General features: G+C 44.3%; 1 protein-coding gene across 1 annotated transcript in view; it reads left to right on the top strand.

The window, feature by feature from the left end:
• The window catches only part of LOC115148800 (homeobox protein cut-like 1), a 253639-nt gene that overhangs the window by 151137 nt on the left and 81038 nt on the right, over nt 1-21464 (top strand). Inside the window, exons 6-8 of the mRNA XM_029691038.1 lie at nt 1242-1398; nt 3949-4025; nt 4906-4972. Coding sequence (XP_029546898.1) covers nt 1242-1398; nt 3949-4025; nt 4906-4972 — 301 coding nt within the window. The remainder of the gene's footprint in view (nt 1-1241; nt 1399-3948; nt 4026-4905; nt 4973-21464) is intronic.

Here is a 21464-nt window from a genome sequence, read left to right as displayed (position 1 = left end):
TGGTCATGCTGTTTAATCAGCTTCATGATATGCCACACCTGTCAGGTGGATCGATTATCTTGGCAAAGGAGAAATGCTCAGTAAAAGGGATGTACGTTTGAGCGAAATAAGCTTTTTGTGCGTATGTGAAATTTCTGGGATCTTTTATTTCAGCTCATGAAACATGGGAACAACAATTTACATGCTGCGTTTATATTTTTGTTCAGTATAGATCCTTTTTAATAATGGCTCACCTCCTCCATAGCCCCCTTTATGAAAGTAGCCCCTGGGCAGTCTATTCAGGTGAAGCTCCATTGTATAGGCCTTTAAAGCCTTCACTGCTTTTTGTCTCCTTTTCAGAATAGCATGTGAAAGAAGAGGAGGAGAAGAGGGGATAAAGGGGGAGGTGGGTGGGGGCTGCCCTCTCTGTCTTTGGAATTCCCCTCCCACCAAGAGCTAATTGACCCAGCTCAATAGCGGCAATATTTTATTTTGCCATTGATTTTCTTTTTTCTCTCCTGTGCTCCGGCTAAGCTGCAGATCTCCCACCTCAGCGGTGGTGGAGTGGAGAATCACCCCCTCTCTCATTCTCTCTCTTTTCCATCCATCTCTTCTTTCCTCTCTCTCTCTTTCTCTCCCTCTCTCTCTCGCGCATCCCGGCCCAGCCGAGGCCATTGATCCCCTGCAACCTAAATGTTTAAAGTTCAATTTAACAGTTAAGGGGGAAAAGGGCTCAGAGGGGACTCATCGCCATTGATTATGTGTCAGGGCTGAAACGTCGGAGTTTAAATCACCGCAGAGGAGGAGGAGAGAGAGAGAGAGAGAGAGAGAGGGAGAGAGACAGAGCACCAGCGAGTGAGCTAGAGAAAAAAAGGAAGACAAGACGAGTACGAAGTGGGAGGGAAACTGAGAGCTCTCAGTCAGTAATACACTGTGATCTCGTGATCTATTAGCAAGCGCAAGGGCTTTGCCTATACACACTCTGCACACGGTGGAATAGAGCCCCCCGTCCTTCTCCTACTTGGAGGATCCCTCAGACGCTCTCAGTGTTACTGACAATCCAGACCGAGCACATCAGGATGCTTATGGCTTGGTACCTAATATCATGTTGGCACTCTGGTTTATCTCTTACCTGTTAACCTATCACTTACTGACTTTTTGAGTTCTCTGTCTGTCTCTCTCTCCCTGTCTCTCTCTCTCTCTCTCTCTCTCTCTCTCTCTCTCTCTCTCTCTCTCTCTCTCTCTCTCTCTCTCTCTCTCAGAGGTCACAATTAAAGCACTTAAGGAGAAGATAGAAGAGTATGAAGAGACCCTGAAGAAGCAGGCTGAGGAGCTGGGCCAGGAGGAGAGGAGAGAGGAGGAGAAGGAGAAGAAAGGAGAGGAGGGGCAGCTCCACAACAACCATGCAGAGGAGGAGAGGTAAGCAGGAACGCCCCCTGTAGCCTGTACCGTGCTCTACCGCTACTCTGCTAGTGAGGACTGGCTGTGGAGGATAGGCTTACTAGTGTTTGCCAACAGACAGCAACTACTGGCTGCAGTTTGTGTCTGAGTATGAGCGATGGTTAGGCCCAGACGGAATACCCTTACAGCTGTTGTCTGCATATTCAATCAATAGAACTATTATATCTTCTTGTACTATAGCAGCATTTAGTTAAATATTTCCATACTTCCATGGTGAACCAATGGTTCTCTAAATTCTGTCCCTTCAGTCGTCTGGCCTTAACGATGGTCAGTCTCCTATATGTTTGCTTTGTAGGTAAGTGGGTGACCAACTTTAGTTCAAATTACGCCCATGGCTCACTGGAAGGTTGTCAGATATGTCAGGGTTGTTGTGAAGGGCACTGAAACGGACTCCCTATCACGTTGACATTTACACTTTCATTCAGCACTGGAGCTGAGCCGATATTGAACACGGAATGAGCGATAACTGGCACTCGTTTGTTTTTTACATTGTTTTACCATTGTATTCCTATTGAACTTGCTCCTAATCATAACTGAATGTGAGATACCCCGATTTCAACTCGAACCGGCTTTCCCTCAATGTCACACAATATTATATGATCCCATCAGTGTTTCCTGATGGAGGCATATGCGGCCTTTACACAAGGATTTTATTGGGACCGACCAAGTCTATAATCCCTTTGCACCGTAATACCTTTTAATTCACTGCTGTTTGTTTACTCCTAAACCCCCCGGCATGGATGGTAATACCGCACTGAGCCTCCTGATCATCACTGCTGCCAGACTGTCACTCACAGGACAGGGACACAGTTCTGCTCTGTTATCTGTTACGTCAGAGGGCAACAATACAGGCCATTGTAACCTGTCACCGCTGTCACCTTTTTTTACAAAGCCGCCACCGTAGAGCACGACCCCATTTTGCTACCTTGAAATATTCTGTTTCCTGGGAGGAAAAGAGAGAGAGTGGTCAAAATCTGCACAACCATTCAATGGGCCGGCTGTGTTGTGTTGATTCAGGGTCTTGCTGGGGGTTTCTGCCTGGCATCAAGTGGTGTTACGAGTTGTAGTGACTGTAGCAGTAAGGACAGATTACAGCATGACAACTCTCCACAGGGCGCAGGGTCACGAGTGGTGGGCACTAAAATGATGCATATGGTGATTGGACACACTGCCCAACTCCCTGAACACTCTAGCATCTCACCAGCTCTGTTTTTAGGCCACACACTCTGGCCAGGTTGAGGAGATGTAATATCTGGTGGTGTCTCACACACTATTAAACCTAAATATAGAGAGACGGTAGACATCCCAGATTATAAAATCGTATGTCCCAAGCGGGCTCCCGAGTGGCACAGCGGTCTAAGGCACTGCATCTCGGTGCTTGAGGCGTCACTACAGACCCTGGTTCGATTCCAGGCTGTATTACAACCTGCCGTGATTGGGGGACCCATAGAGTGTCGCGCAGTTGGCCCAGCGTCGTCCGGTGTAGGCCGTCGTTGTAAATAAGAATTTGTTCTTACCTGACTTGCCTAGTTAAATAAAGCTTAAATAAAAATAAATAAATACATGCCAGGATTTCCAAATCTGGCAACTAGAGTACCTACCCATACATCTGATAAACAAGAGATCTGATGGATAGTGGTTACCAATGAGACCCAACCTTGATAATCTTTCCCTTTGGAGGTTGACAGTCTCTTATAATGAACCAACTCCCAAGGACAGACCCAGTCAACCCCTCTCATCTCGTCCTCAGTAACAGCTGAGCAAGTCAGGAGGTGTCGTTAATTCTTCAGGGTTTGGCGTGTTCCCCCTGCTTTTTAGCGCGGAGGTAAATTGATGAGAAGTCTGCTGGTGCAGGAGAGCTGGTGGCATGAAGAAAAAGGCTCTATAGGTGGCCCTGGTGTTCCGGCAGCGTAGCCTAGTGGTTAGAGCGTTGGGCTAGTAACTGAAAGGTTGCAAGATTGAATCCCCGAGCTGACAAGGTAAAAATCTGTCGTTCTGCCCCTGAACAAGGCAGTTAACCCACTGTTCCTAGGCCATCATTGAAAATAAGAATTTGTTCTTAACTGACTTGCCTAGTTAAATAAAGGTAAAATGAAAGTAATAACCCACAGACAGAGCAGAACAGAGGGTGTCTTCACTATAATTTATGTATTTATTTATGTATTTAACCTTTATTTAACTAGGCAAGTCAGTTAAGAACAAATTGTTATTTACAATGACGGCCTACCCCGGCCAAACCCGGACGATGCTGGGCCAATTGTGTGCCGCCCTATGGGACTCCCAATCACGGCCGGTTGTGATACAGCCCGGAATCGAACCATGGTGTGTCTAGTGATGCCTCAAGCACTGAGATGCAGTACCTTAGACCGCTGCACAACTTGGGAGCCCCAAGTTATGCTACATTAGCCTTTTGAAATGCTGCTAAGCGAAAATGTTTCTTACGAGGTGTTGCTCAGCTAGCCTGTTCCCTCTCATAGCTAACTTGTATCTCTTCCTCTGTCCACACAGTCAACGACAGGAGAACCAGGAGTCTGCGGGGTCAAAGCTGGAGGAGGCCGACAGTAAGGCCCAGTCCCTACAGACAGGTAAACCGTTGCTAACCTTCTACACCCAGTTATAGTCTCACAGGCCCAATCCTAACTTGAGATCCACACGTATACTGTCCCAAACCTTTGTATAAATGCCCCCAATGTGGCACAGTTAAGGCTCGCTTGGTGTCAACACACTCCTCAGCTGGCAGTATGTCTTTATGTTGACCCAGAAGGTAGCATCAGATGGTGGATTCTCCTGTGTCTCTCTCTTTCTATCTGTCCAAGTGAGTGACTAATCCAGGCCTGTCAACACTGTCCCAGTCCCCGCCCTATGCAGCCTTCTCCCTGCTCTAAGACTGACAGTCCTGTCACAGCACATCAGCTCGAGTCCAGGCCCAGCCACTCACCCTAGTATTGTAGCCTGCTGAGGACAGAGAGGAGAGGGAGAGCTTATAGTATAAAGGCCCATGCTTAATTATGAGGTTTCTGCTTACAATATAATTTTATCACCATATGAAGTTGGTGGCCAGGTTGGCCAATCAGGCAGTAGATGGTTATGATGGTTATATTATCGTAGCCTAATAATAGATACCCTTTGAAATAGTACCATTTGGTACATGAAGATACTAACAATTTGATTGGGTATTTAAGAAATAGTAAAAACAAACTATCAGAAAAGTACTAACTACTAATATGTAATTTACTTATAGCAGCTGTAAGAGGACTGTAAATTAAAGTTACCAAAGTTGTCTTAGGTTGTGAAACCTAAGATGTGGCTTTTCTAGAAGCCTCACCTCATGTAGCTGGAGGCAGAAAGGCCTCCCTCAGTCCTTCCAGGAATCTACAGAGGGCAGTATGTTAGGGCCTAGCAGTTGTACTTCTTCCATCCAACCACCGCTGGTCTTCGTTCAAAATGCTTCATTTGTTTTTTCAGCACTTGAAGCAACTCAGGCAGAGCTTTTGGACCTGAAGAGCAAGTATGACAAAGAGTCAACATCAAAGTAGGTCCCAGTTCCTTTGATTCACGCTGTTGCATTTGTGACATACACACTCTCGAAATCCCCAGAGTCTTGGTTGCTGTGCGCCTTTGATTAGGAGATAAAAACCGCTGTGGTTGCCATCTGCAGTAATTGCACCTGAATCTATGGAAAATCTGATCCCCTGTAATAACCCACCTCATTCTATAATCATACATCACATTACCCTTTTATACTCAGTCATGTTCTCTCATCTGATCCCAGATCGGTGAGCTGTTAGTCATCCAGCCCTGCCCACCCTGAAAGGAATGGAATATAATGCCTATAATTGCTCACCATAACGATGCTGAGTACAAAGTAGTCCCCAGGATTTATCACTGTTTGTCTCTATGATTCATATCAAAGTATTCATAATCGACATGGAGGCTTCTTAGCTCTCTTCAACCTGAATGAGTGGGAAGAGTTGTTGTTGTAATAGTGAGGAGTAGTACTCTGGGAGTAGTCTGGGATGGGTAGAAAATTGTTAGTTACAAGGTTTAGTGTGTGTGTGTGTGTGTGTGTGTGTGTGTGTGTGTGTGTGTGTGTCTACTAAATACACTGTGGTTACATGTACTGTATGTACATACAAGTTGTGTGTGTGTGTGTGTGTGTGTGTGTGTGCGCGCACGCCAAGGTTATTATAGTAAACTAAAACTAAAATAAAAAGTGGAATTATTTAGTAAACTGAAATAAAAATACAAACAAAAAACATTTGTAAAACTATAATGAAACTATTATAGCAAAATGTATTAAAATAAAAAACGTAATAAATTATGTTTACTTTTAGTTTTTTTATTCTAAACTTTGGGCAAAAATCTAATGGCGTTTTCAAGCTTCTGAATCTGGTGGGTAAATACTGCCAGTTGATACGCAAAAAATGTATGTGGATACCCCTTAAAATTTGTAGATTCGGCTATTTCAACCACACCCATTGCTGAGAGGTTTATAAAATCCAGCACACAGCCATGCAATCGCCATAGACAAACATTGGCATAGAATGGCCTGTACTGAAGAGCTCAGTGACTTTCAACGTGGCCCCATCATAGGATGCCACCTTTCCAACAAGTCAGTTCGTCACAATGTCTGCCCTACTAGAGCTGCCCCAGTCAACTGTAAATGCTGTTATTGTGAAGTGGAAAGTCTAGGAGCAACAACGTCTCATTCACAATTTGGTTGGACACACAACATCACAATGGGAACACCAAGTGCTGAAGCGCATAGCTCGTAAAAATCGTCTGTCCTCGGTTGCAACACTCACTACCGAGTTCCAAACTGCCACTAGAAGTAACGTCAGCACAATAAATGTTTGTCGGGAGCTTCATGAAATAGGTTTCAATAGCCGAGCAGCCGCACACAAGCCTAAGATCACCATGCGCAATGCCAAGCATCAGCTGGAGTGGTTTAAAGCTCGCCCACATTGGATTCTGGAGCAGTGGAAACGCGTTCTCTGGAGTGATGAATCACACCATCTGGCAGTCCCACGGACGAACCTGGGTTTGGCGGATGCCAGGAGAACGCTACCTGCCGCAATGCATAGTGCTAACTGTAAAATTTGGTTGAGGAGGAATAATGGTCTGGGGTTGTTTTTCATGGTTCGGGCTAGGCCCCTTAGTTCCAGTGAAGGGTAATCTTAACGCTACAGCATACAATGCCGTTCTAGACGATTATGTGCTTCCGACTTTGTGGCAACAGTTTTGGGAAGGCACTTTCCTGTTTCAGAATGACAATGCCCCTGTGCACAAAGCGAGGTCCATACAGAATTAGTTTGTTGAGATTGGTGTGGAAGAACTTGACTGGCCTGCACAGAGCCCTGACCTCAACCCCATCAAACAACTTTGGGATGAATTGGAACACCAAGTGCGACCCAGGCTTAATCGCCCGACCTCATTAATGCTCTTGTGGCTGAATGGAAGCAAGTCCCCGCAGCAATGTTCCAACATCTAGTAGAAAGCCTTCCCAGAATAATGGAGGCTGTTATAACATTAAAGGGGGGACCAACTCCATATTAATGCCCATGATTTTGGAATGAGATGTTCGATGAGCAGGTGTCCACATACTCTTGGCCATGTCGTGTATCAATGTTTCAAATAGGCCTAGCTTTTGCATCACTATCACTAGTTCACAGGGAAGAGATATGAGGCCGAGCACTGAGAACAGCTTGTGAAGTTGCTGGAGCCGGTCGCAATCAACACCGACCAACTTAAAACTAACAGCCAGTCACTGTCTTGATCTGGTGCCGTGCCTTCTCAACCTTGAGGCACACTTGCAGTCAACTACTGTTGTAAAACAGTTGGCACAGGTCCTCCTGATGTCATGGTGTGAGTGCTTCGCATGCATACTGAATCCTCTGGGAGCTATCTTCCATCCAACCCCTGCATCAGCTTGCCTGATGGACCCGAGTGCGTTTCTGGCACTTTGCTTAACAGAGATGGAGTCTTTTGTGCTTCAGCAAATCAAAGAGTACAGCCGTGTAGCAGCAGGACCACAGGAAGATGCCAGCACAATGAATCGAGCAAGCATCTCAACCACAGTACTTCAGAAATAGCTTCCTCGCAACAAAGATTGTGTCTGAGGGTCAAACTGACTGGGCATTAAGTGTCCCGTGTGAGCTGCGGAAATACCTGGGATAGGTACAGAGTCACCTCTCCACTTCTGGCAGGCAAGGATGGTTGTTTATCCAAAGCTGTGCCCTGTGGCACTGGATCTGGTTTCTGCCCCTGCATCCCAACCGTGTGTGGAGAGAGAATTTTCTTTCTGTGGACAACTGTCATCAGGCTTGAGGAACCGAACGACCACCTATCTGGAACGCAGAGCCTTGGTTGAAAAGGAACACACACACACACACACACACACAAGCTGGCTGGCTGGCTGGCTGGCCGTGAACTAATAGAAGTGTTGTGTTGGTTATGTTTTTGCTGTTGCAGCTGTTTTTAAGAACCCTATTGGAAGGGGTTAGTCAGTGATGCATGTTTAATATTACCTAAAGGGAAAGGGGGATAGCTAGTCAGTTGTACAACTGAATGCATTCAACTAACATATCATGTCAAATGTGCCATGACTTCATTTTTTTTTTTTTTTTCCCTCTCTCTTTGTCAGATAAAGGTAAAGGTACTTGATTCTTTTTACATCTACTACTAAAGTAAAAAAAAAAAAAAACATTGAATAGGTGTCAACCTGGGCAAGAGCGTTTCCTTCCACCATATTTCTTGCATTAGTCTAAGCGCTTATCCTTTAAATCCAAGTCAGATTAGGATTGATTTCTAATTTAAACCTAACCAAACCTATGTAATGGCTTAAGCCTGTGTTAGCATGGGCAGCGCCATTGTGGAGTTAAATGGCTCCTAGCCTCCCGCGCGTAGGCTACTTTCTGTCCCTAACACTTAAACTAAGACTGAAACTAAGTCATATAAAAACGAAATAGAAATGTTTTTATCAAACTGAAGCTAAATAAAAACGATTAAATCAAATGCTAAAAACGAACTGAAACCAAACTGAATTTCAAATAAAAATCTAAAAACGAATTGAAATATAAGCAAATATTAAATCACATAACTATAATAACCTTGGCGCATGCTTACAGCTACTGTATGTGTCTATGGCGATGTGCCTATGCCCATACAGTGTACAGTACGAACTAACATGGCAGACTCTCTCTGACTGTAATATTGGTGTCTGTGGCACCGCCTGTGGTCCCGGGACAGGCAGTGCGGAGGCGGTAATTTGCGTGTCAGCCTGTCACAGTGGAATGCTGCCTGTTGCTGCGCCCGGCCGCACACCCACACTCCTCCTCTTGGTCTCGCGTAGCTATTTCAGGGGCCCTATCCCACCCAGCCAGGCTCCTGGAAGCAACTTAATTATAGCAGTGCTAACCAAATGAAAGGTGCTGTTGCCAGGCCATCTACGCAGATAAAACCACTCACACCCGGGTTGTTTTTGAAGTTATCCAAGTCCCCATGGTATCAGCCGGGGCTGCAGTGTCAGTCACACCTACACCGTTTCTGGTCAGCCGTGAGAGACACAGGATAGAGATGTATGTGTGTATGTGTGTACATGCTCGCGTCCTTCGGATAGAGAATGGGTTTGTCTGTGACCGTGTGTGTGTGTATTTGCGCATGCTTTGCATACTAACAATGTGCTTCTTGAGTTCAGTGCTTTCTGTCTGGCAGACAGTGCTGTCATAGTAAGTGTGTGTGTGTGTGTGTGTGTGTCACTCTGATTGTCTTTCAGAACTAGTGAACCTTGTCTCTTCTCGACGCTAAACACCAGCGCTGCTCTGTTTCAGAGGAACAGAACAAGTTCCCCTTCTCAAACGCTCCGCATTAGAGTGACAGGTTATTGCTGCAGCTCACTCACTCACTCACTCACTCACTCACTCACTCACTCACTCTCACACACACACACACGACTGTATCTTCTCTCTGAGCTGCAGATAGCTGACTCTCTCTCGCTCCTCTCTCGCTCTCTCTCTCGCTCTCTCTCTCCTCGCTCTCTCTCGCTCTCTCGCTCTCGCTCTCTCTCCTCGCTCTCTCTCCTCGCTCTCTCTCGCTCTCTCCTCTCGCTCTCTCTCTCTCGCTCTCTCTCTCCTCTCTCTCGCTCTCTCCTCTCTCGCTCTCTCTCTCTCTCTCCTCTCGCTCCTCTCTCTCTCGCTCTCTCTCCTCTCTCTCTCCTCTCCTCTCTCCCTCTCTCTCTCTCTCTCTCTCTCTCGCTCTCTCTCTTTGTCGCCCCCCCTTCCTTTCACCATGTAGCTGAATCTGGGCCACTGTATTCTTGTCCTGGAGTGGCCCTGCTGCACTGCAGTTTCTACCCACCATTCAATTCTCTCTGTCTACAGGTTTGGAGTCTGTGTTTAGAGTTGCCCTCTGTGACAGGCCAGCACTGTTGGGGCTGTAGCTACAGGTCTGGAGTCTGTGCTTAGTGGAGGCCTGTGACAGCTCGACTGTTCTGGGCAGATTGTCACAGTGTGGAAGTGCCTGGCAGACGTTGGCAGTTTATCTAGACACAGCCAGTGTCTGCCACAGTGATGTCACATGTGGTCTAGAATCTAGAGAGTATTGTGGGTAGTCTTATGCTGACCTGTCGTCTGGGGATGTTAACTATGGTTTGCACAAGGAGGTGTGTAGTCTCGTAGTCTATAATCTGGGCGTTTAGTCTTCTATAGTTTCTCATCCCGGACGAGCCCCCAGAAACGAATGCATCAATTTGGGGACAACTGGGCCTTGGTGTCTAGTGTTTTGCTGTCTCTCCCTACTCCTGGTAGAGTGCAGTTGGTGGTCAGAGAAAAGCACTGCTCTCTCCCAGGTGAGGCGAGAGTGGATTCTCCTGCTCAGGGCTTCCAGGAGACTGGCTCTCACCTCACACAGACAACCTCTCTCACACAGACAACCTCTCTCACACAGACAACCTGCCCCTCTTTACAAAGACATGACTGAACTCTATTCCTTTCACCTGAGGGAAAAGGATACTGCTTCGTTGAGACTCTTTGTGTTATCAGAGCAGGGAAAACGTTTTTCTACCGGTCATTTGACCATCATAGTTGTTGTTTTTCCTGCCAACGGTGACAAATTGTTGTGGTGAAGTTCAGGAGCATTATATGTGCTAATATATAACTTACTCATAACATAGTTGTATGTAACTCTCAATATGTCTTCTCAAGTTACTTAATTCAATTCTGTGGTTTAGAGGTCTAGAGGGCTTTCGGCTAGTTTTCTTGAAATACAAGGCTTCATTTTGTGAGTGCAGTGATGTCATTTGACAAACAGGACGTTGTGATTGACGAAGGGAGGAATTCTATCCTCTGAGGTAGACCATTTAGGTAGCGTTTATCTGTCAGCTCTGATGAAGTCACACACACAGACCGACTGACTCTGAAACTGCCAGGATCATTTATTCTGTTTATCTATCCAGGTTGATTAGTCTTCACTAACCTGGATCTAAATATTATTTCCAAGATGGATCTCGGGTCAACAAATGTACAAATATTGTCCGCATAATGTTTCTAAATTTAGGGTTTAAACCAGCGTTTCTTAAAGAATGGGTCGCGACCCGGACCTGTTAATGGTGGGTCGCGACGTAAATGTATAATTATTTCATGAATTACTGGAATTGATTTGGCCAAGTGCAACTGCTCTCTGCTTATCAGCGTTCTCTCTTTTCTTGAAGATCACTCACACGCTGCAGCGCTGTCGTTCAAGCCACTGACTTGTTGTTAGTGATGGGCATTCCGCCTCTTTAGCTCCCAAACGGCTCTTTTAAAAGTCAAACCGTTTGCGATAGTTTGACTATGATTGGTGTTAAAACAATTCTAATTCAATTATTTAATGAAATCATACTCTACCTTAAACACAATGTATTTAAAAATGCATTGGTTTGTTATGAAAAAGAATGCTATTAAACATTTGCGTTTAAAGTGTAACTTTTTCATGTATATAAACAAAGTGCATATAAATCTAACCATTCAAAATTAATACAATCTGAACAGCGTAATAGAATATTGCACCATATCAAAGAAAAATAAATAACAATGTGCAAAACTGCAGCATCCCACTTAAAACATTAAACTGGTCCCTCTTTTCTCTCTTCTTTATTGCCATGTTATAACCAGCAGCACACAGCAATGCTGACCATATTTGCATATGAGAGATTTTCATTCAGAAATGCAAGCTGCCTCACTTTCAAGGGGCTGATGTGGTTTCTTCTCTCAGTAATTATTTGTCCCGTTTGAGAAGACCCTCTCAGAGGGAACGGATGTGGCCATGCAGCCCAGTCCAAACTGTTCGCTGCTCTGGCACCCCAATGGTGGAACAAGCTCCCTCACGACGCCAGGACAGCGGAGTCAATCACCACCTTCCGGAGACACCTGAAACCCCACCTCTTTAAGGAATACCTGGGATAGGATAAAGTAATCCTTCTAACCCCCCCCCCCCCCCCAAAAGATCTAGATGCACTATTGTAAAGTGGTTGTTCCATTGGATATCACAAGGTGAATGCACCAATTTGTAAGTCGCTCTGGATAAGAGCGTCTGCTAAATGACTTAAATGTAAATGTAATGACTTTAGTAAGCCGTGGGTAGACAGAGGCCTTGTTCTTCCACCAGGATCGGAGCTCCAAATAGGATCGGAGCTCCATTACGGCATCTGCCGAGGGATTCCTTCGTGCTGCATCCCCAGTTGCTCTCTCGTCAAACAGCATCCAAACAGCAGACGTTTGTAGCACTACTGCTGGTGCTTCTGCTCCATCTGATCCCTCTTCTTCCTGGTGCCTGAGCCAGCTGACTGCTGAGGCTGTCCCTCCCTGCTGCTGAGGTTATTATTTGAAGAGCCTCATCAATCACTTTGGCATCACTGAAGGCTAACTTCTTAAACCTGGGGTCAAGTGCAGCGGTTTCTGATAGCACGTGATTATATTCCATTCTGTGGAACTTTCTGTTCATTGATGAACATAGGGTGTCCATCAACTCTGTCACATGTCCTGTGGTTGCATTTGGTTCTCTCTGGCGGTTGGCTGTGATTCGCTGCAGACCCTTACACAGGAGTATAATTTTTGAGGCTGTCACATAGCTGAAAAGAGAACAGTAACTTATTAGTTCAGGTTCATGTTTTGTCTACTGATACTACATTCTCATCTACTGCTCATATACATATATAATACTGGATTAAATAATGATGTAGTAATAACTGCTTACTGTACCTCTCTCCACTGATCTCCACAGTGACCTGCTCAAAGGGTTCCAGGACTCTGCACACCTCCTCCACCACCTCCCATTCCTCTTGGGTCAGAGCATCAACATGCGCATTGACAATGGCCAGGGTAGAGATGATGGCATCCTTTAACTCAACAAACCGCTTCAACTTATAAAATGTTGAATTCCACCTTGTAGTGCAGTCTTGTTTAGGCCTCAGCTCAGGCATCCCCATCTGGCGTTGTGTAGACTTTAGTTTTTCAGCACCTACTGAGTTCCTGTGGAAGTATTCCACAGCTGCTTTCACTTTGTCCACAGTGGGCTTCATCACCTTCAGAGCATCTCTTACAATCAGGTTGATTGTGTGGGCAAGACATGGATGATGGGTCCATTTTAAAATATTCATGGCTTTGGTTATGTTAGCTGCATTGTCGCTAACACAACAGACTACTTTTCCATCTACTTGCCACTCTCAACAGTTCCTCTGCCAAGTTCTCTGAGGTGTGTCTGTCTAGCAGTCCAGAAGACAGCTAGACATCAAAAAACCTTCAATGAAGTGACATGTAAGAAGTGGTTACCCTTGATGTTCAGCAGTCAGTGGTAAGGCAAACTGCAGTAGCTTTTTGGACTCTTTCCCACACTGAAGCCTGTGTGCTCTCATACAGTTGTGAAATAAGTGATTTTGAAAGTTTTTTTCCTGCTAGGAATTGTGTACATTGGATTTAGACCATTGCTATAATTTCTAAAACCTCTGTCCTCCACGATCAAAAATGGCTGGAAATCGGTGGCAATCATTTTAGCCAATGCAATATCAATTTGGTCTTGTTTTGCTTCAGACATAGACTTTGGCATAAACTGGTCCATAGAAGACTGCGTTGCTGTGGGTCGTGGAGTAGGCCTACTTGACTGAGTGGATACTGGCTCCACCACTATCACTAGCAGACCCGCTAGTTTCTGGAAGCTCCGCTACAGCTAGCTTCACAGTTGGGTGTACAGTTCACATATGCCGGTGTAGGTTGTGTGTAGACCCGGCTTTATATGAGATTTTGTTTTGGCAAATTCTACACTGTGCTCTAACATTGTCTAGATTATTAAAATGTATCCAAATGCTAATGTGCCTCTGACTCATCTTCCAGCTGTTGTTTTCAAGCTGTCCTTCCTCTCTCTCCTTGGCTGCTAAGTGTGTGACTGAGTGAGTTGGCTCGGCCCTCCCTCACGCATCTTTGTGAACAAATTAATAAAACGACACGTCCTGACCAAACATCCAGGCACAACATGCCGGTAAACCCAGGGAGTTCTTTCAGAACAGGGCAGAATGCTTCAGGAAACAGTGCTTCGAAAGTGGAGAAGTCAACTAGCAAGGCATTATTGTCATTTTATAACAGGTGATGATAAGCAGAAATAAGGGAGTACTATCTCATAGTAGTAGATGTGAGTTTCTCTTTCAAACAATCCCCTGGCCTTATAACATTACACAGCTAACTAGCTACTGATAGTGCAACCCTAAGAAACAGTAACTATGAAGATGAAGAACTGTCAGGCCTACTGAACATTTTACTGTAGAAATTATTGTTGAAAACAAGTCTAGGTTGGAACTGTTCCTGTTACAAGTAATCATTTTTATTCTGAACTGGAATAAACTGATTGAAGCAAGATGCTTTTTGAGACAAACACTCACACAGTTCTGGGTTGCTCATCTGCAGCATGAAGCAGTCTCCTGCCTGACTGAGAAAGCAGTAGATGTTCTGAGCCAGTTTGGCACCACATTCCTATGCAAGTCAGGGTTCTCAAGTACAGAAACCAGTGTCAATGCTGAGCATGACCTCAGTGTTGCACTGTTAAACTGAGCTCAGAATAGACATGCTTGTTGAAAACTTCAACCAGCCGCACACCTCTCATCAGGACTATGTACAGTTCAAGTCGGAAGTTTACATACACCTTAGCCAAATACATTTAAACTCAGTTTTTTCCCAATTCCTGACATTTAATCCTAGCAAGAAGTCCCTGTCTTAGGTCAGTGAGGATAACCACTTTATTTTAAGAATGTGAAATGAATAATAGAGAGTGATTTATTTCAGATTTTATTTCTTTCATCACATTACCAGTGGGTCGGAAGTTTACATACACTCAATTAGTATTTGGTAGCATTGCCTTAAAATTGTTTAACTTGGGTGAAAGGTTTCGGGTAGCCTTCCACAAGCTTCCCGCAACAAGTTGGGTGAATTTTGGCTCATTCCTCCTGACAGAGCTGGTGTAACTGAGTCAGGTTTGTAGGCCTCCTTGCTCGCACACGCTTTTTCAGTTATTTTACGTACGCCTCTAGGAAGAGGGAACGCAACACCCTGCTACAACTCAACTCCCCGTGGAGTGAAAGAGGTATGGGACTGTAGGTGCGGGTAAGGATGACAAAGGCAGAGAATTTACCGTTTACTGGGAATTTATTTATTCCTTCACATGGTAAATTTGGGGAAAAGGGGCTGGACGGAACCAAAGAAAGTAAAAGTTAGAGACCCCCACCTGCCTACCCACTACTTACCTAATCTTTTAGCACCACTTGGTGCGCTAACCAAAATACAGGGGGTGGTCTGCCCAGGTCTTACCTAGTGTGCATTGACAGTAAATACTATGAGTTATGTATGCCTGCAGGCATCTTGCCTAAGCACTCCATGTGTGCCTTCCCCTTAACCCCTGGGATCTAAACAGAATAATACAAACAATTTCAATAATCAAAACAGTCCTTTGGACATAAAAACATACCTCCGCAGGACCGGCTACAAAATACTTCACAAAACAAAACTGAGAAACTACTAACACAGAACATAACCATCAGCAGCAACTAACAAGGAACACTGGCTTTTCTAGCTTCAGATGGCATCTGTAATGGGATACAGCTGTATCCTCTGACGAGAGGGCAGGGTCAGCTCCAATTAGCAATGGGGGCCGACCAATCAGCTGCTTAGAGTAATTTCAGGAAACCATCCTGAGACACACACATACAAACAAAATCACAACACAGAAACTAGGGAACGTAACAAGTTCTGCCCACAAACTTTCTATATGATTGAGGTCAGGGCTTTGTGATGGCCCCTCCAATACCTTGACTTTGTTGTCCTTATGCCATTTTGCCACAACTTTGGAAGTGTGCTTGGGGTCATTGTCCATTTGGAAGACCCATTTGCGACCAAGCTTTAACTTCCTGACTGATGTCTTTAGATGTTGATTCAATATATCCACATAATTTTCCAGCCTCATGATGCCATTTATTTTGTGAAGTGCACCAGTCCCTCCTGCAGCAAAGCACCCCCACAACATGATGCTGCTACCCCCGTGCTTCACGGTTGGGATGGTGTTCTTCGGCTTGCAAACCTCCCCCTTTTTCCTCCAAACATAACGATGGTCATTATGGCCAAAGAGTTCTATTTTTTGTTTCGTCAGACCAGAGGACATTTAACCAAAAACTATGATCTTTGTGTGTGCAGTTGCAAACCATAGTCTGGCTTTTTTATGGCGGTTTTGGAGCAGTGGCTTCTTCCTTGCTGAGCGGCCTTTCAGGTTATGTTGATATAGGACTCGTTTTACTGTGGATAAAGGTTCTCTTGTACCTGTTTCCTTCAGCATCTTCACAAGGTTTTTTTCTGTTGTTCTGGGATTGATTTGCACTTTCGCACCAAAGTACGTTCATCTCTAGGAGACAGAACGCGTCTCCTTCCTGAGCGGTATGACGGCTGTGTGGTCCCATGGTGTTTATACTTGCGTACTATTGTTTGTACAGATGAACGTGGTACCTTCAGGATGAACCAGACTTGTGGAGGTCTACAATTTTTCTTCTGAGGTCTTGGCTGATTTCTTTTGATTTTCTTATGATGTCAAGCAAAGAGGCACTGAGTTTGAAGGTAGGCCTTGAAATACATCCACAGGTACACCTCCAATTGACTCAAATGATGTCAATTAGGCTATCAGAAGCTTCTATAAAGCCATGCATTTTCTGGAATTTTCCAAGCTGTTTAAAGTAGAGGTCGACCGATTATGATTTTTTTCAACGCCGATACCGATTATTGGCGGACCAAACAGGCCGATACCAATTAATCGGAAGATTTTTTTTAAAAACAATACAAATGTAAAAAAAACAATTAAAAAAAAATATACATTTGTAATAATGACAATTACAACAATACTGAATTAACACTTATTTTAACTTAATATAATACATCAATAAAATCAATTTAGCCTCAAATAAATAATGAAACATGTTTCAATTTGGTTTAAATAATGCAAAAAACAAAGTGTTGGAGAAGAAAGTAAAAGTGCAATATGTGCCATATAAGAAAGCTAACGTTTAAGTGCCTTGCTCAGAACATGGGAACATATGAAAGCTGGTGGTTCCTTTTAACATGAGTCTTCAATATTCCCAGGTAAGAAGTTTTAGGTTGTAGTTATTATAGGAATTATAGGACTATTTCTCTCTATACGATTTGTATTCATATACCTTTGACTATTGGATGTTCTTATAGGCACTTTAGTATTGCCAGTGTAACAGTATAGCTTCCGTCCCTCTCCTCGCTCCTACCTGGGCTCTTACCAGGAACACATCGACTACAGCCACCCTCGAAGCAGCGTTACCCATGCAGAGCAAGGGGAACAACCACTCCGAGTCTCAGAGCGAGTGATGTTTGAAACGCTATTATCGCGCACCCGCTAACTAGCTAGCCATTTCACATCGGTTACACCAGCCTAATCTTGGGAGTTGACAGGCTTGAAGTCATAAACAGCGCAATGCATTGCGAAAGCTGCTGGCAAAACGCACGAAAGTGCTGTTTGAATGAATGCTTACGAGCCTGCTGGTGCCTACCACCGCTCAGTCAGACTGCTCTATCAAATCATAGACTTAATTATAATATAATAACACACAGAAATACGAGCCTTAGGTCATTAATATGGTCGAATCCGGAAACTATCATTTCGAAAACAAAACTTTTTTTTTTTCTTTCAGTGAAATACGGAACCGTTCCGTATTTATCTAACGGGTGGCATCCCTAAGTCTAAATATTCCTGTTACATTGCACAACCTTCAATGTTATGTCATAATTATGTAAAATTCTGGCAAATTAGTTCGCAACGAGCCAGGCAATGAACGCAAGAGCAGGCAATGAACACAATTTCATGTTAGCAGGCAATAGTAACTAAATTTGCCGGTTTAAAAATATATACTTGTGTATTGATTTAAAGAAAGGCATTGATGTTTAGGTACATTGGTGCAACGACAGTGCTTTTTTCGCAAATGCGCTTGTTAACATCACCTGTTTGTCGAAGCAGGCTGTGATTCGATGAGAAATTAACAGGCACCGCATCGGTTATATGCAACGCAGGACACGTTAGATAAACTAGTAATATAATCAACCAGGTGTAGTTAACTAGTGATTATGTTAAGATTGATAGTTTTTATAAGATAAGTTTAATGCTGTCTAGCAACTTACCTTGGCTTCTTGCTGCCCTCGTGTAACAGGTAGTCAGCCTGCCATGCAGGCTCCTCGTGGAGTGCAATGTAAGGCAGGTGGTTAGAGCGTTGGACTAGTAACCGGAAGGTTGCAAAAACGAATCCCCGAATCCCCCCTGAACAAGGCAGTTAACCCCCGTTCCTAGGCTGTCATTGAAAATAAGAATGTGTTCTTAATCTGACTTGCCTAGTTAAATAAAGGTGCAAAAAAAATACACACAAAAAAATCGGCAAATCGGTTGCCAAAAATACCGATTACCGATTGTTATGAAAACTTGAAATCGGCCCTAATTAATCGGCCATTCCGATTAATCGGTCGACCTCTAGTTTAAAGGCACAGTCAACTTAGTGTATGTAAGCTTCTGACCCACTGGAATTGTGATACAGTGAATTATAAGTGAAATAATCTGTCTGTAAACAATTGTTTGTGTCATACACAAAGTAGATGTCCTAACCAACTTGCCAAAACTATAGTTTGTTAACAAGAACTTTGTGGAGTGGTTGAAAAGCGAGTTTTAATGACTTCAACCTAAGTGTATGTAAACTTCCGACTTCATCTGTATGTGTGTGTTTTCTGGTCTATATCTGTGTGATGTGATCAATCAGTTTATTCCAATTCAGAATAAAAAATATGTATTTTAATAGCAACAGTTCCAACCCTAGACTTTCTATCAACTATAATTTATACAGTAAGATGTAGAGTAGGCCAGAATATTATCTGTACTGTTACTTAGGGTTGCTCGATCAAACAGCCTGTGTATTTGTGTGTTCTGTAATACATCTGTGTGATGTGATCAATCTGTTTATTCCAGTTCAGAATGACATTATTTATTGCATTTTAACAGCAACAGTTCCAGCCTAGACAGGTATGTAAGATTGTTTTTAATGGGGAAAAAATAAACATGAAAAGATATGGATATTTCATTATTTGTTTTTGTCTATATTGCATTTCTGTTTTTTAGGCATAAGGGCAATGAAATGTACCGATATTTACGGTATAGTTGCATATTTTCCAAAAGCTTGGGTCCAGGAAAAACAGAATTTCTAATTGGGTCCCAGGCTGAAAAGTTTAAGAACACCTGGTTTAAACACACACACATTATAGGCCTAATGATTTTGTTACAGCTGCCAATTTAGGACAAGGGTTAGTGTCCAGCTATTTAGAATGTAACACTAATCACGTTGGGAAAACACAAGATGTTTGGAATGGCTAAGAAAATATTTTTTCCAGTCTTTCGTTCATTGAGAGATGTTATTGTCTGTGAGACAGAGGAAGAGGGTAAGTGGATAGAGGGTCCCGTAGAGAGAAAGAGAGGGAGGGAGAAAGGGAGCAGGGGTGGCAACAGTTTACTGAAGCCCTGTGGAGGTCCCCTCATCATTATACATTCACTCCCTTTAACACACACTTACTTTACATTGACAGAATGCCACATACACACACCATCAAACTCCCTACAGAAGCGAGGACAGATCACCCACGTCCTGTGTACACACACACACACACACACACACACACACACACACACACACACACACACACACACACACACACACACACACACACAACACACACTCTGTCTCAGTGCTCAGACAGAAGGCCTTGTACCTTATCAATGGCTCCTTGTTCAGTCTCTGAGGGCGAATTACATTGAAGCTGAGAGTGCGCCTGGAAACCAGTCCCCCACCGCCACAGTACCAGACAGCACTCTGTGAAGACCGGGTGTCCCAACAACATGCCTCTCTACGCCTAATCCTCCTCCTCACTGCCTCTCTGGCAGGGCCCATCCTCCTCCTCCCTGACTTCCTCTCTGGCAGGGCCATCTTCCTCCTCCTCCCTCACTACCTCTCTGGCAGGGCCATCCTCCTCCTCCTACCTCTCTGGCAAGGCCATCATCATCCTCCTCCTCCTCCTCCTCCCTCACTACCTCTCTGGCAGGGCCATCCTCCTCCTTCTCCCTCACTTACTCTCTGGCACGGCCATCATCATCCTCCTCCTCCCTCACTACCTCTCTGGCAGGGCCATCCTCCTCCCTCCTCCCTCACTACCTCTCTGGCAAGGCCATCATCATCCTCCTCCTCCTCCTCCCTCACTACCTCTGGCAGGGCCATCATCATCCTCCTCCTCCTCCCTCACTTACTCTCTGGCAAGGCCATCATCATCCTCCTCCTCCTTCTCCCTCACTTCCTCTCTGGCAGGGCCATCCTCCTCATTTCCATTCCTCTCATAACTTCTACAGTATTTATTTTCTCTCTCAATAAATGCACTGTGCTCCTCTTTTTGAGTCTCCTCTCTTCATCTTCTACAAGACGGCACACCGTCACACCATAAAGCTTAGAATGATATCTACCCACCATTGCAACCTGTACGCTCTCGTTGGTTGGCCCTCGCTTCATACTCGTCACCAAACCCACTGGCTACAGGTTATCTACAAGTCTTTGCTAGGTAAAGCCCCACCTTATCTCAGCTCATTGGTCACCATAGCAGCACCCACCCGTAGCACGCGCTCCAGCAGGTATATCTCACTGGTCATCCCCAAAGCCAATTCCTCCTTTGGTTGTCTTTCCTTCCAGTTCTCTGCTGCCAATGACTGGAACGAACTGCAAAAATCTCTGAAGCTGGAGACTCATATCTCCCTCACTAGCTTGAAGCACCAGCTGTCAGAGCAGCTCACAGATCACTGCACCTGTACATAGCTCATCTGTAAATAGACCATCCAATCTACCTCATCCCCATACTGTATTTATTTATTTATCTTGCTCCTTTGCACCCCAGTATCTCAACTTACACATTCATCTTCTGCACATCTACCATTCCAGTGTTTAATTGCTATATTGTAATTACTTCGCCACCATGGCCTATTTATTGCCTTAACTTACCTCATTTACACTCACTGTATATAGACTTTGTTTTCTTTTGTTCTACTGTATTATTGACTGTATGTTTTGTTTATTCCATGTGTAACTCTGTGTTGTGTATGTGTCGAACTGCTTTGCTTTATCTTGGCCAGGTCGCAGTTGTAAATGAGAACTTGTTCTCAACTAGCCTACCTGGTTAAATAAAGGTGAAATAAATAAAAAATCTTGGACCTAGGTGAAGTTGGAGAAGGACTAGAGAACGTTTTCTCATCTAAAGCTTAGCATTAGCATTCCTGGGTGGAAAACAATGGGAGTGGTGGTACGCCTGTTAGCATGCTCGAGATAGCTAGCCTAAAATCCCTGCCCAGAGCACTTACGCTGCAGGTACCCACTACTCACCTCTGGGCTCCTTGTTTACCTACCAACTACTCTCTCCCTTTCCCTCTTT

This window comes from Salmo trutta, chromosome 15 (genome assembly GCF_901001165.1).
Source record: "Salmo trutta chromosome 15, fSalTru1.1, whole genome shotgun sequence".
Taxonomy (NCBI): Eukaryota; Metazoa; Chordata; class Actinopteri; order Salmoniformes; family Salmonidae; genus Salmo; species Salmo trutta.
The sequence above is the reverse complement of the archived record's forward strand: the minus strand, read 5'-3'. Positions and strand labels throughout refer to the sequence as shown.